Source organism: Uranotaenia lowii, chromosome 1 (assembly GCF_029784155.1).
Source record: "Uranotaenia lowii strain MFRU-FL chromosome 1, ASM2978415v1, whole genome shotgun sequence".
NCBI lineage: Eukaryota > Metazoa > Arthropoda > Insecta > Diptera > Culicidae > Uranotaenia > Uranotaenia lowii.
Window position 1 is genome coordinate 65,352,761 of NC_073691.1, and position 14,549 is coordinate 65,367,309.

General features: G+C 38.1%; 2 protein-coding genes and 1 long non-coding RNA gene across 7 annotated transcripts; 2 read left to right on the forward strand and 1 right to left on the reverse strand.

The window, feature by feature from the left end:
• Nucleotides 1-2,393: 2,393 nt before the first annotated feature.
• On the forward strand, nucleotides 2,394-3,421 carry LOC129738579 (uncharacterized). Its single transcript, XR_008735557.1, has 3 exons — nucleotides 2,394-2,705; nucleotides 2,816-3,084; nucleotides 3,189-3,421. It is a non-coding gene; the product is annotated as an uncharacterized LOC129738579 (long non-coding RNA).
• Nucleotides 3,422-5,984: 2,563 nt separating this feature from the next.
• Nucleotides 5,985-10,222, reverse strand: LOC129738578 (vesicle-associated membrane protein 7). Its single transcript, XM_055729814.1, has 4 exons — nucleotides 9,878-10,222; nucleotides 8,841-9,138; nucleotides 6,859-7,152; nucleotides 5,985-6,792 (listed from the first exon to the last, which is right to left on the reverse strand). The coding sequence occupies exons 2-4, from the start codon at nucleotides 9,042-9,044 to the stop codon at nucleotides 6,565-6,567; spliced, it is 726 nt and encodes a 241-aa protein (XP_055585789.1). The 5' UTR covers nucleotides 9,045-9,138; nucleotides 9,878-10,222; the 3' UTR covers nucleotides 5,985-6,564.
• A 1,187-nt stretch (nucleotides 10,223-11,409) lies between these two features.
• On the forward strand, nucleotides 11,410-13,930 carry LOC129738577 (mitochondrial amidoxime-reducing component 1-like). 5 transcript variants are annotated; one of them, XM_055729808.1, is made up of 6 exons: nucleotides 11,410-11,521; nucleotides 11,654-12,023; nucleotides 12,302-12,443; nucleotides 12,589-13,272; nucleotides 13,448-13,522; nucleotides 13,587-13,930. In XM_055729808.1, exons 2-6 carry the CDS (start codon nucleotides 11,948-11,950, stop codon nucleotides 13,693-13,695), a joined length of 1,086 nt encoding a protein of 361 aa, XP_055585783.1. In that variant the 5' UTR covers nucleotides 11,410-11,521; nucleotides 11,654-11,947; the 3' UTR covers nucleotides 13,696-13,930. The 5 variants fall into 5 exon arrangements, with proteins under 5 accessions (XP_055585783.1, XP_055585786.1, XP_055585784.1 ...); XM_055729811.1 differs by having other exon boundaries at nucleotides 13,490-13,522; XM_055729812.1 differs by having other exon boundaries at nucleotides 11,420-11,653; nucleotides 11,984-12,023.
• The last annotated feature ends 619 nt before the right edge of the window (nucleotides 13,931-14,549 follow it).

Consider the following 14,549-nt stretch of genomic DNA (forward strand, 5'->3'; position numbering starts at 1 on the left):
TATGCTGAAAAGTAAACCAAAAATGTATTTTGAGTTTGCAAATATATTCAACGTTAGCAAAAATTGAAACTTAAACTAAAACTTACCATTTAAAATCACATTCAACTATGCACTTAGGAAGACATATAATTTAACAAGAGTTCTTTGGTTTTTGATGAAAAAAACTGAAGGAATTAATGAATGTGTTCATTTTATTTTCACAATGCCGTATCTTCTATTTTTCATAAGATGTTCCTATGAAACTTGTTAGAATTTCATAAGACTCTTATGAAAACCAATTTTGCACTCTAAAAAGTGGTTCATAAGACGCATCTTATGAACATTATAATAAGAATTTGCCTGAGTGATGATGTCAGACTTTCTCAACTTATCATTGGGTCGCCAGAAGGAGATTTGCTTTCTCAAAATTGAGCATAAAGATAAGCCAACTTGTCAGTATTGAACACTGCAGAACAAATTTCGTTGAGATTTTAGTGTGCTGTCAGAATTTTCATAACATTTGGTACACACTATATAACAGGAATTTTTCTGTTTTTACTCTATTCTTATCGAACAAACAAAACTTGACTAATCTATAACAATAAGAAAAGACAAAATTATCTGAATAATTTGCATAATTGCGCATCAATCGATGTCGAAATATAGCAAAATTTAGAAAAAAAAACTTATTTAGTTTAAGGGTGGTCCAAAATAGGTCCAAGGGGTGGTCCAAAATAGAAACCTGGAGGTCCAAAATACTGACCAGAGTAATGATAGAAGAAACGTGTTTTAAGGCTTAAATCTTGTTACATTGCAACAAACGACGATATGTTTCGATAGAAAAAGCCTTGATCTTCGTAATGAATGGATAAAGCAGTCCAAAATTGTAACATATGCTTTTTTATGCCAGAAAATAGCATAGCCACTTCCCAAAGCGGTCCAAAATAGGTCGCTTACCCTACACTCCACAATTCTTCTCGCGACAGCATCAGCCGCATTTTAAATTTCCAAATGGCGTAATTTCCATCGTTCAGCCGGTCAACTAGAATTTTCTGTTCCGCCATCTTGCTTTTCACAAGAACGAACTTATTCCGCCGACGTCAACAACGACACATACAAATCGATCACTTCCGCGCTGCTGGGCCCATAATCTCTTGGGCTGAGGTCATGCAGTGGAAATAAAAAGGCCGAGTTTAATAAGAACGTGTAAACTTTGTTATTAACTAAATGAAGAGTTAATCACCGTAAATTTTATTTTGTGAAATTATTTATCGGCTATATCGGTGAAATTTATATTCTTTGAGAAAGAATATTCAAGAATTGAAAGATTATAGACGGATAGAAGATTAGAATAAGATGAAAGATGTTGAAAATTGAGCGGAAGGGTAATTTTAATTTGAAAACTTTTCATCACATTTCATCGATTTGTTCCTCACGGGCCTACTACCTTGCAGTGGTTGAGACAGATAGAATTGTAGCAACCACCACACAATAGTAGGCCTAGCGTGGTTCGTCCCACAAGCGGAAACTTGCAGTACGAACGAACGTTATAGAATATAAATTTCACCGATATAGCCGATAAATAATTTCACAAAATTTATTATTAACTTAAAAAAAAAGAACGATTTTAACACGTGGAGTTCACTTGTAAGAATGGCGGCTTCGCCTCAATAGTCCTATTTGCCGCTGGTAGTGTTCGTGATATTATGCTGGTTGTTTCACCAACACTTTCCAGTTTTGGGACAATCAACCTCAAAAACGACCATGTGCGTCGGCCGGCTGCCCGTTTTTTGTACCGAGAGTTTTTGAGGTTAATTGTCCCGTCTCATCTGTACACGCTCAGCAAGTGTGCGTAAGAAATGTCAAAAACAACTCTATATGCATTCGTTGCATGACAAAATCCCTTTGACGGAAAAGATTAGTAGGACCACTAGAAAGATTAGTAGAAATCCTACTAGCCGCCTACTAGCCGTCCCATTGTTTTCTAGTGGAAAATGGCCCAACCAAATGAATTTTGATGACTAGAAATGAATTTTCAGAATGACAGCTCGGTTGACATCTGTGCTTTTGTGTGAGTGCATTGCTTTGAAAAGTGTGCATGTATGTGTAATGCAATAGGGTGGTTCGGTTTTATAAGGCATTTATGTTATTTTTTAAATAAAATAATTTGTTTTAGTTTTCATTTGAATTTTATCAGCAATCCATTTGAATTTTATTGAAAATATCATTCAACGCTTAACAATCACTATAATCACCTATAATGCAAAGCACATAAATTCAAAATTTTCTATCCGTCCATCATACCATCCGTAATTAAAAGCAATTTTGTCCTGTCCAAAGTAGGCCGGTAGCAAATTGTGATGTGATTCGACCCAGCAGGCCAAAGACTCAGGCCTAGACGAAGCGAAAAACGTTCTTGATGAGTAGCACCCCGCATACGAAAAAACTCTACCTCAAACAATCAAAACGATAATCGAACTTCTCCAGCAACTGTGACTTTTTATAATAACATAGCTATTAGGTAAAACTATCCGAGTCAAATAAATACATTTAAAATAAAACGATTAAAACCAAGCCTCCACGTTTATATAAAAAGTCACGAAGGTTTCTGGATGACAGCCAGGAATGCCAGGTGGTTTTGTTAAAAATCAGGACACCATGAAGAAAAAAATCAGGATTCAGGACCACCAATTCTGCTTAATTTGTATAAATGAACACGAAAAATGGTACTGTAGACGCTTTAATTTATGCAAAGTATATTGCCTGACCTGCAGTTTATTTGAAAAAAAAATTACGACGATGCAATACATTTAATAAATCATTTTTCAAAAATTAGGACAAATCCTGATTTATCGGGACACCTGGCACCTCTGATGATAGCTGTCATGACTGCTAGCAGTTTTGAGCAACACAAAAAAGAAGAAGAAATTGAGGTTGGTGGTAAAACGGAAATCAACAGCAATTTCGCACGAATTTTTGATGCTGTAGATCAACAATTAGTGCGAAATTGCTGTCTTATCTCCCGCAAAGGATCAGGAAGCCGGCGCACCGAAGGCTGGACTCAGTACAGCCCAACAATTAGGCCAAAAGATGAAAATATTTAAGGTGAGTGGATTATTTTTCTCTTTTACCTGCTGCTTATGGGAGCCAAATTTTGCATCGAACTAATTCCTTATATGTTTCCTGTTTTGTTCTTTATTTTATTTTAGTGTCGCCGAAAACTGCTTATTTATATGCAGCCCGAGTTCCCCGGCTGTGGGGACTGCCCTCGCTGGTGTAGCTATGGCCATGCAGTGTAGATTTCGGACCGAATTTGCCAATATCTGTGCACACTTGTTTTAACATAGATAAGCTACGCGAGTTGAACGTAGAATTAATTATAAATTTGTATGCAGAATGAAATTAATGTAAGTAAAAATAATAAAATAAAATATATAGTGAATTCAAATTATTTTAAATAACATCCGAAAACTCCGAAAAATAATTCCCTCTTAGTGCATCCGCCATTAACGCGAACCATAATTATCAGTATAATGCAGGAAGAACATTTTGTGGAATCGTATCATAACTGTTACTGTAAACGTTCAGTTAAAAGCGCACCTCAAGGATAACTTCAACTATAACGGTTTTGAATTCTAAATATGTTTCCATGAGTGGTTTTTGGAAGTTATCTCAACTATTTGAGGAACAGTGCTTCCATATAAAGGTTTTAATAGTTTTAAACAGTAACATAACTTAACGCCATATTCAACAGACCGTCGTTTTGGAATTCAAGATAAGTGCAATGTTTTTTATGGTTTCAGATATCATTTTCTAAACGTTTTTTTACGCTGTTTCAAATCGTTTTAGAACTACTACAGGAACTGTTCTGTTACAATATTTTCGTATTCGGGACCACATTGCGTATTCCTTCGAAAACCAGGATGATCTGTTGACAAGAAAAAAGGGTTTTCTTAATTTTGTCTTAATGGATAAATGCAATTGGCTTACCAAAGTTATGATTGAAGGCTGTGATACACACCATTGGATCATAGAAAAAAACTTGTTGTGGGATCCTGGTCAAAAGTGGCCGGTAGCCTATCGTGATGTTATTTCTCCCAGCCGATAATCCGGTGTTTGCTCTTGAAGGTCGCGAGTCTCAAAATGGCCGATGCTGTGCACAACGTGCTCAACGAGTGCAGCTTCACTCACACCTGCAAGATAAAAATGAATAATATGTGTCATACACGTAGATGGTTCATCTTGCTTGTATAGCATATAAATGAACATCACTAAAACAAAAACAATTTGACAGTTAAGTGTCAATTTGAACTGTCAGATAGATGTCAAACTCACGATAATGTTGGATGACTCATCAGTACACTACAAATTTTCCCAGCTACATGGATCTGCAGAGATTGGGAAGAAAAGCAAAAGATAGAAGTGGGCGACATACACATACAGGGATGGGTGATCTTTGCATACTCAACAAAATGGGGGTGAACAAACGCGAGTCGAGGGAACAATTTTTTTCCAAACACCTAGAATTTTTCTGACCTCTCGCACCGGCATTTGGAAAAATGTTAAACATTCATCATTAAACCGTCTCCTGAGTGTTGAAGCGGTTCCAGTAGCGGTTAACTTTGGACCCCGGCAAAGAAGCTGGAAGAAAACCGGGACCGGAGAACAAAAAGGCGGAGGGAAAGGTGAAGTTGATGATTAAAGCAAATCCCAACGTCTTAAGCCGTGATTATGGCTGCTGTGTGATGGATGACGAAACGTATATAAAAGCCGATTTCAAGCAAATTCAGGGGTTGGAGTTTTTCACCAGCAAGAGCAAGTTCGATGTGAACGATAAATTTAAGAAAAAGAAAATGTCGAAGTTCGGCTCCGAATATCTCGTTTGGCAGGCCATCTGCTCTTGCGGACTGAGGAGTGAGCCTTTCGTGACAAAGGGCACAGTAAATGGTGAGATCTACAAATCTGAGAGCCTCGAGAAGCGCTTTTTGCGAAGCTCCATTTGCGAAGCATCATGTGTTCTGGAGTGGTATGAGGCCAATTCTATCCATTCTGTTCTAAAGGACATGAACCCGCCAAACTGTCCGGAGCTGCGCCCCGCGGAGCAGAACTGGGCAATAATGAAGCGGGAACTTCGGTAGAGCAAGAAGACAGTCAAAAACGAGAAGGACATGTTAAGAAAATGAAAAAAAAACTGAGAAACTGGTACCGGATGACACTGTAAAGACTTTGATGGATATAACTATGTATAAAACGACCCTAAAATTTTGGTTTGATTCTGAACATTATAAAAAAATTGGCATGACATTTTTGGTGTCGCAATAATTTCGTGTTCGCCCTTTATGACATATTGCAATTCTCTAGATCTCATTCGAAAGATCGTGAGCAAAACCTTCTTTGTATGTTATCGACAAAAAGTATTTGTTAAGTTTATATTTCCTTTATATTGCTAAACTTAGCTAAAAGGTGGGCTGTTTTATTTTGTGCAAACAATACGCAATATACTTACTTCAAATAAATGAAATAGCTACTAGAGTCTTCTAAAACATGCATTTTTATTCCACATGTATCTCTGTTATCAACGTATTGTCTATTTGGTAAGCTTATTTGGATGCTAATGAGTTGAACTTTATCTATAAATATTAAGTTGAGATATTGTTGAAGAATAACTTCATTTAACCTTTAGCTAAAGTTTAATCATTTTCTGATAATTTTCACCAAATAGTCCAACCGTTAAAAAAACATGCAAATCTGAGTATGCATAAATCTACAAATTTTCGAATTGAATTATTTCATTTCATTATGTCAATATTCTCTACACGGTGTAAAGCGTAAAAGATTGGACTTGGCATTTTCAGCCAACTCAACTGTGAATGCATTCAAAGCGTGTTGAAGTTTGAAGATTGAAAAATTTGATTAAAAACCACATTTTGTCTTGAAAAGAGAGCCAGTACAATATTTTGAAATCGTTAACAAGAATTTCTTTATGTTCCATAAGTAATAAAGCATTTCATCTAAATATAACTGTTCTTGTTTTACTATTGTTAAGTGATAATATAAAAACATGCTTTTTGATTTCAGAATATCTAAGATTAAATTGCCTTTCGTGTTCGTTAACTCGATCAAAATTCGTGGGCACGAAACGATAGTTGGAAATGTAATAACAATATTTACCGTACATTTCATTATGACAGAGGTTCAACTCCAAACGTCCATCGGCACGAGCCTAGCAGTCTAATGTGACAGGAAACGTTCGCTGTGAAGTTTCAACAGATAATACCCTGGAAAAGCTCTGCGCCTGAAATTTTGAAAGCCTGTATACAAATTTTGATTTTTTACACATTATTTATTTTTTTTTGCAGTATGACCCAAAATAAAGAACAAATGTGAACGTAACAAATCTCGAAACAGAAAATAAACGTATAATGGACCACGGAAAACGATTCTCATAGATTGTTACTTTATCACTATTCGCGCCAAGTCTATCCGATTGCAAACATCAGCCAATTTTCGTCTACTTTATCCACCTAAGATTGGAATACAAGTGTGTATGTGTGAAAGTCCAAACCCATTGCCAGCGAGTTAACCTTAAAATCCTGAAGCCGGAGTAGGAGCCGGTGAGGATGTCGGAACCGGAAGCGAATCTTTGGCCCCTCCACTATGCACGCAACTCGACCACAGTAAACCACCACAAGCCATACTTATAACGATGTAAATGACAAAAAGCAGGATAGCCGCAATGAGGCAGTACATTCGAACGCTACGCCAGAACATGGTACGCGCCAGGTTCCGAGACGTCTGGCGGAATGTTACCGACTAGAAGAAAAAAAAATCATTGGAATTTTATTAAACGATACAAACTTGAGAAACAAAACAACTCACATTATTTCGCAAATTCTCTGTCTGATTCACGAGCAGCTCCAACCGTTCTCCCCGGTTTGTTATGTTCTCAATGTTTTTGACCATGATGTCCTTCAGTTCGTCCAACTGTCCGTGCACGGAGCTAATGGCGTCCACCTCCCGGGAGTCGAACCGTTTCATTTCGCTGGCCAGCTTCCGGGAGAACTCGGTGTTCATGGCGTACGCGATGGCCGTCGCCACGGTGAGGCCATAGGTCTGGATGAACTGTTTCTTGATCTCGGTGAGAAAGAGGAAAGCGCGGGCCCGCTCGAAGCTCTGAAATGAGCGACAAATGATTCATAATTTGCAGTTGATTATTTAAAACTTGATGAAGACTTCGGGAGTATGACATTTGGCATAAAGCCATTTGGCATAATGCCTTTTGGCATAAAGTCATTTGGCATAAAAGCCATTTGGCATAAAGGCCATTTGGCATAAAGTCCATTTGGCATAAAAGCCATTTGGCATAAAGCCATTTGGCATAATTTCAGCTTACCGAGTGGTGACTGTTTAAATAAACTTGCAATTTTTATCAAATTTTGCGGCGTTGCCGCAAACATCGAGGATGCAGGGAGTGAGGCGGCACAAAGCCGCCGAAGCTCCCCAATCCGAGGTGGCCGCCGACCCGCCGTCGGAAGCGGCGGCCTTATTACATCGGTCTAGGTCTACTGGGGCCTCCTAGGTTTACGTGAAAGCTAGGGGTGATCCCTTAGCCCCGTCCGCCGCGCGATAGCGCGAAGGACACACTTTCATGAAAGTTCGAACGCGCAGCGTGAGGAGTCGGTTCAAGCTTAGGTCTAAACGCCTTACTTATTGCGGTTCTACAGAAGTCAACACCAGCCTCCTCACGCTGCGCGTTCGAACTTTTATTAAATATTGTCCTTCGCGCTATCGCGCGGCTGACGGGGCTAAGGGATCACCCCTAGCTTTCACGTAAACCTAGGAGGCCCCAGTAGTCCTAGACCAATGTAATAAGGCCGCCGCTTCCGACGGCGGGTCGGCGGCCACCTCGGATTGGGGAGCCTCAGCGGCTTTGTGCCGCCTCACCCCCTGCATCCTCGATGTTTGCGGCAATGCCGCAAAACTTATAAGAAAAGAAAACATGCAACGTTGTCCGAAAAGTGAATCTCAACGTGATCACACGAAAAAAGAAATTATGCCAAATGGCTTTATGCCAAATGGCTTTTATGCCAAATGACCTTTATGCCAAATGGCCTTTATGCCAAATGGCTTTTATGCCAAATGGCTTTATGCCAAAAGGCATTATGCCAAATGGCTTTATGCCAAATGTCATACTCCCGAAGACTTCTGATAGTGAGTGTATAGGATCAAATTTTGAGCTTAGGTAGTTCTACAAAGTTAACTTTTTTATATCCTAAATTCCGTTTAGTTTTTAGATTGTCTATAAGATTGCCATAAGAAATTGGATTCTCCATTATTCACTGAGCTAACATAATAAAAAATTTAAAAAAGCCTATAACCAAGCAGATGAAAACAGCCCTAAGACAAGGTAAATTTTAAAAAAATTGAAGAAAATAACAAATTATAAATGACAGTTCACTTGATAAAAAAAAATTTTACCCATTAAGCTTTTTTTGTCAAAAATTGACGACAGAAATATTATTACAAATTTAATAAAGAGAAATTGGCACGCAAACCCAATGATCTGATGACTCAACACACCGGACGCCTTTAACGTTTACTATAATCACTCATGTGATTGTAGACTGCAAATTCGATGAATGAATATCAAAACTGCATCATGGAAATCATCAATGGAAATTTGCATATTCATTTCATCGTTAGCGAAGTCATCCGTAAATAATTTTAATTTTTTAGGCATAAACCAACAATTTTGTTGAAACCTGCATTCTCGTCTAGCGATTACCTTTCTAGACTAAAACAACAACAGCAAAGCAAACAATCCGATATCAAGAAGAGCGATAAGTTTAGGCGGTACTCACATCATCCGTAATGCACATGTAGATAATCCGATTCTCGCAGATGTAGTGTATCAGATAATTTCCATGCGAGTAGGTAAGTTTGTGGTCATCCAGTTTGATCTTCGGTATGATTTGCTCGGTCACCTCGGCAAAGTTCCCCACACACTCGGCATACTTGGCCAGCACCGTGGGCCCCCGGGTTATCACGCTGTACAGGATGGGCATTTTCGACTTGGTTCAGATTTTTTAGCGTTTTTTTGTTTGATTGCTGATTTGGTAATGCAATGTTTTACGCGAGTTTCTTCATAAGTCAGTAATCCTAAAAAAGCGCAAAAATTTATCAACAATAAAATTAAAAAAAAATTCTATGTAGCGAACTACGGACGATCCGGGATTCAAGATCATCTAATGCTGTTATCAGAAGGTTGTGCAAATCTGCGTCGTCGTGAGTGATGATTAACAGTAATGTAATAACTTGTCGAGCTGCTGGTGTTCTACCAGAATTTAGATTATGCCGGTCGACTGTTCGAGATCTGTTTTATTTTTTCAGACTGACTGGAGCTGACTATACATGAAAGGGAAATCGAAAAGCGGCTACCAGAAGCCAGGCAAGTGCATTTCGTTAACGAAGAATTCGTTTTCGGTAGATTCATGACTCAGCTTTTGTTTTAACCTGGTTCATCGTGTATACTTTCACATCAGAATCTAATGATTACAGAGAACCTTGAAGACGCTCTTGAAGCGTGTGGTTTGAACATATGCTACTGGTTACCCTAGAAGCAGGCTTATAATCAAGCAAGCATAACATATCATATTTCAAGGCGTTATCAGCAGTAGTAAATGACAAAAGTTGTGACGAATCAAAATAATTTTTCTAGGGAAATATTTGGAAACATCTCTCAGTAAAGAAATTATCTCCCTCAAAATGACGGACGAGTTTGATATTTTCAATGAATCATTTTGAGCTGCTGAGGACAATGACAGTACGACCGAACTCAAATCCATCGTCCGTAGTTCCTGCTTTCAATGAATTATAGTCTTCCTGCTCCAATACTTACCCAGAAAAACGAAAAGTGGACTGTTGACTAACAAAAGTAGGAATATTCTTCGCAATTTCTGATAAACATTGTTTATGTAAAGGACATCTCATTTGAGCCCAACAAAGGAGAGTTAACTTTTAGATTTCTTTACTATCTTTTTCACGCACTTTTGAATCGTGGCTTAGGAAAAGTTGCAAACAATACCAATTTCCACTGTTTTCGTAATGTAGAAGAGTTTGTAAAATTCGTCCTATTGTTTTGAACTTTTTGAGCTAGCTGGCAGAGAAGGGGATGAGCCCGAGTTAAGATTATTTTTCAAACACCTACTACACAATACGAAATACGATCTACACCGCCGTACGTCATGCTAACTAATACGGAAATTAATCACACCGTCTTGCTCTCAGAATTTCTCTCCCGTTTGGGAGAAAAATTTCTCTCTCTCTCATAATGGAGCGGTTTGAAATGTTTACGGTAAAAGCAAAAAAGAATTGCATCGGTTGGAGGCCAATTGGAAGCTGATTGGTGAAAGGAAAATGATTCTTATAAATTGAACCAATCAAAATCCAGAAAACCTTCAAAAATTTTGTACCATTGTGTGTGTGTGCATTTTTGACAAATGTTTTGAAATTGCCGCATAGCCATCTGTTGCCCGATGCGAGAACTAGAATACTAGTCGCAGTGCGGCCATTTTGGCGAATAATTTTGAATTTAAAATTTTATACACGCAGGAAAATTCGTGTTTGCTGATACTCTGAAATATTAAATTTGTCTCCTATAGTATAAGAGACAAATTTAATATTACAGAATTTAAATACATGTATATTTTTTTTCAATATCCATTATTATACAAATAAACTGGTAGAAAATGTTTATAAGTGATATATATACGTTTTTAATGACACAACTGATGCTTGCTGCTTCCAAATTCAGCTTTTAGAAGCACTGACAAACTTTTCGAACATATCGCTGCTGTGCATCCTTAAGCATACTTTTTTGGATTTTTAGTCATCGATGCTGAACAGTGAGAAAACCATTGACTAAAGCAGAGACTGAATTCTTTTCCATTTGTTTTAAGTTTTCATAACAAGGATTTTTTAAATATTGAGTTTTGTCATGATCGGCTGTTAAAAAGAAGGGTAACAATGATTATTGGTAAATGCATGTATTTCTACAGTTAGTTTAATTGTGAGTGTTTTTTGTTTAATCGTGAGTTTTGTCAATTTAGCTGTAGTTTGTTATTTTTGCCATTTTTGGAATATTCGTTTTAAAATTGTTTTTGCTAATTTTATTTGAAACTTTCTGTTATTGGTAATTTTTTTTCTCGTGAGTTTTTTTTAAATTTCTTTCAAACATTGCTGGTTAGATTTTTGAGAAAATCAGCAAAAATAGAGTCGGTTTTTTGGTATTCGATGATGACATTTTCCCAAAACGTCTGTTGCCACCCTATTGTACATACTTTTATGAAAAGATCACTTTGGCAACGCTGTCCAAAATGAAGTTTCATCGCGACGAATAACGGGAAACATGCGAGAATAATCAAAACAAACGTTGCATTTTCTCTTCACACCGTTTTCCGGTTATCAATAGATATCAACATAGTCGCGTCTTAAAATCTTAAATCGGAGCATATTTAGTCGATAACCCAAATTAAGATAACGAGTTAGTACGAAATTTTCTTTCGGCAGTAAGCCAGACATGAGTCATTCAATGTTGGTGGACTAATTCTGGAGCAACTAATGAAAATCTTTTCCTTCCACCTTTGCTCACACGGGAAACATAAACAACCATCAGGTAACACAACAGATTTACTCCTGCATTTAGTAATCGTATTTCTTATACTAGTAAAGAAACTAAAACAACTGGAGATTCTAATATGCGTATTGGTCGGTCACTTATCACCCAGTCGGGGCAGCAGTAAAATGAATATAGGACTCTTGATGGGAATATTCGCGTCGCTTAGTACGACAGGGCTCTTATCTGGGTGGTGTCTTTTTGGCTAAACAATCATTATTTATACACATAGTCGGGTTCTTCCTCCGACAATTTTTTTTTGCTATCTTGTGGGTTGCTAACAAGTGATATCAAATGATTGATTTCTGCTCGATTCCGTTCACTTTCAAGCATCACGTTAAATCAAGCGGTCCCCCGGAGATGATGTCGAGTAAGTAATCAGGCGACTTGAGACTGGTATTTCTTTTCATATTCTAATTGGTCACATGGGCTACACATTAGCTAAACTTACATTTCAACGTTAGAATAGTCAAAATTTTTCATTCTGCTTCTTTCCCTGCCTTCGCAACTCATGCTTACCCAATAATTGGAAACACCCAATGGGTCCTGGTAACAAAATTGTAACGCCCTCTCAATCACGATAATTTTTTCATATTACTAATTTTGCATAAACGAATCTAACATCAGAGGTCTCTCTTTTGGAAATAGAACTTTTAGACGAGTCTGGATCGAAAACTTGCAACGCCCGAAATGTACTGCTGTTTGCAGCCGGAATCGGTGTGACTACTTTGGCCGGATATGGCATTTATCGGTTGGCGAAAAAGTACCTGGACTCGAGGCCACCAAAGAAGTGAGTATCTAGGGTTTCTCTACGTTTTCCCCCGTTTATATTGTACCTATTTATTGTTTCTCAAGTTAACTTCTAGTTGACTACTGCAGAAAATCTCGCGTTGCCAATAAATTTGAAAACTGAATCAAGTTTAACCTGATTTCAGATGGCGCCGTGTGGGAGAAATCACCGATATCATCGTATATCCCATTAAATCATGTGGCCCAGTTCGGTTGAGCAAGGTCGAGTGCTCATCGATTGGGTTGCAGCAGGGATTGTTGCGAGACCGCATTTTTATGGTGATCACCACGGACGGAAGCTTCATAACTGGCCGATCCCATCCTACGATGGTGCTGGTTCAGCCTAAATTTGACGAAGCCTACGAAACGATGACCCTATCGGCACCAGGTATGATGGACATCGCAGTCGATGTGAAGCGACTGGCAACTGTGAACCCCATCAAGGCCTCTGTCTGGGGCCAGACAGTAACGGCCGTGGACTGCGGCGAAGAAGTTGCCCGATGGTTTTCCCGGTTTCTGGTCAGTGAAGATTTCGGTCTTCGGTTAGTCTACTATCCTTTGGATCACACTACTCGGGAGGTTCGAGAAAAAAACAAGATCCACAAACTGCTGACTGCTCAAGACAGTGGAGCCCTGCATGATGCCACCAGTTTTATGATGCTTTCGGAAGCGTCCGTCACTGATGTGAACTCACGATTGGAGCGCCCTGTAACGGCGCTCCAATACAGGGCCAACTTCTTGATGAAAGGTCCAACAGCTTTCGAAGAAAACTCCTGGAAATGGGTAAAAGTGGGCGAGACAATCTACCTCAACGTTAAACCCTGTACAAGGTAAGTCTGTTTCTTTCTTTAATTTAAGAAGCTTTCAAATGTCACATTAGAATAACACATCATATATCTCATTCAATCATCAAATCATGCTTCGTATGGATCAATTCTCGGTAATTCCTGAGCGTTTTTTTGCGCGAAAAAGAAACTCACAAACATTCCGTTTGCCCATTCACAGATGTCTCTTTACTAATGTTGATCCGGAAACGGGAATCCCCAGTGATGACAATGAACCACTGAAGACTCTGAAAACGTAAATACTTACTGAAAAGATTTATTCATAACACTGACTCCTAACGTAACGAATTTCATTGCAGCTATCGCAAAATGCCGGGTCTGGGAGATTCTCCCGTGGTGGGAGCTCAGATGGGAATTCGGGTTGCAGGAACTGTGCACCTTGGGGATTCCGTTTACGTGGGTTGTTAGCTGGAGCATTCGCTCCAAAAGGGTTTCAATTCGCTTTCCCAAGATTAAATGGAAAGGGCCATAAGAATAGTGTCATAACATTACAGCATTTAATACCTGTTTAAAGAAACGTATAATTTTGTTGATTTATGATGCAAATGTTTAACTACATTGAACCACAATCGTTTAGGTTAACCGAAGTCTTCATAAAGATCGCCCGAGCTTTTGCTTATTCAATAAAATGCAAAAAGTAATACTTTCTTGGAGCATTCATTTACGAATAGTGAAATATCAAATGCCGTGTCCTTCAAATTATAAAAAAAAAACTTTAAATTTTGGAAAAATCTTTACATATAATCAATCAATGTTTATATTGAGTCTCGAGTTCTATATTTCAATTCTGAATTTTATATATCAACTATACTGCCGCTGCCGGCAAGTCTGTCCCATATGCAAAAACAACGAACCGAGAAAAAAGGCTTTAAAGATTTTTATAAACTTTCGTGGATTTCTCGGTTGAAACTTTACCTTTTCTATTATTTTCTTCACAGATATTAAGATAATGGTTGTAGAATTTCGTCCAATGTTTTTTCGCTTTGGAATTTGTTGATGCAAAGGAGAAAATAATGATGGGACAGCCTTGCGAGTATATTCCGCATGCGTATTAAATGTACCCACAAAGCTGTCCCATATTTGGCTTTTCTTTTGTCAGTTGATCATTTGATTCTCTCTAACTGCGCTTTATTATTCACTTTACTGGTTGTTTACTGATGAAAATAAGTTTGAAATGATGTTTATGACATATTTTTATAAAAATAACGTAAGTTTACCATAACAATTGAGTAGGTCTAAAATTAAATGAATAACAACGTTCC

Bases quoted from the DNA above. Each gene is read 5' to 3' on its own strand.
- LOC129738578 (XM_055729814.1), bottom strand. From the start codon at position 9,044: ATGCCCATCCTGTACAGCGTGATAACCCGGGGGCCCACGGTGCTGGCC. The intron at 7,153-8,840 runs GTGAGTACCGCC...CGCTCATTTCAG, and splicing joins ACATGTGCATTACGGATGAT to AGCTTCGAGCGGGCCCGCGC. The intron at 6,793-6,858 runs GTGAGTTGTTTT...TTTTTCTTCTAG, and splicing joins CAGAGAATTTGCGAAATAAT to TCGGTAACATTCCGCCAGAC.
- LOC129738577 (XM_055729808.1), top strand. From the start codon at position 11,948: ATGATTGATTTCTGCTCGATTCCGTTCACTTTCAAGCATCACGTTAAA. The intron at 12,024-12,301 runs GTAAGTAATCAG...TTTTGGAAATAG, and splicing joins TCCCCCGGAGATGATGTCGA to AACTTTTAGACGAGTCTGGA. The intron at 13,273-13,447 runs GTAAGTCTGTTT...GCCCATTCACAG, and splicing joins AACGTTAAACCCTGTACAAG to ATGTCTCTTTACTAATGTTG.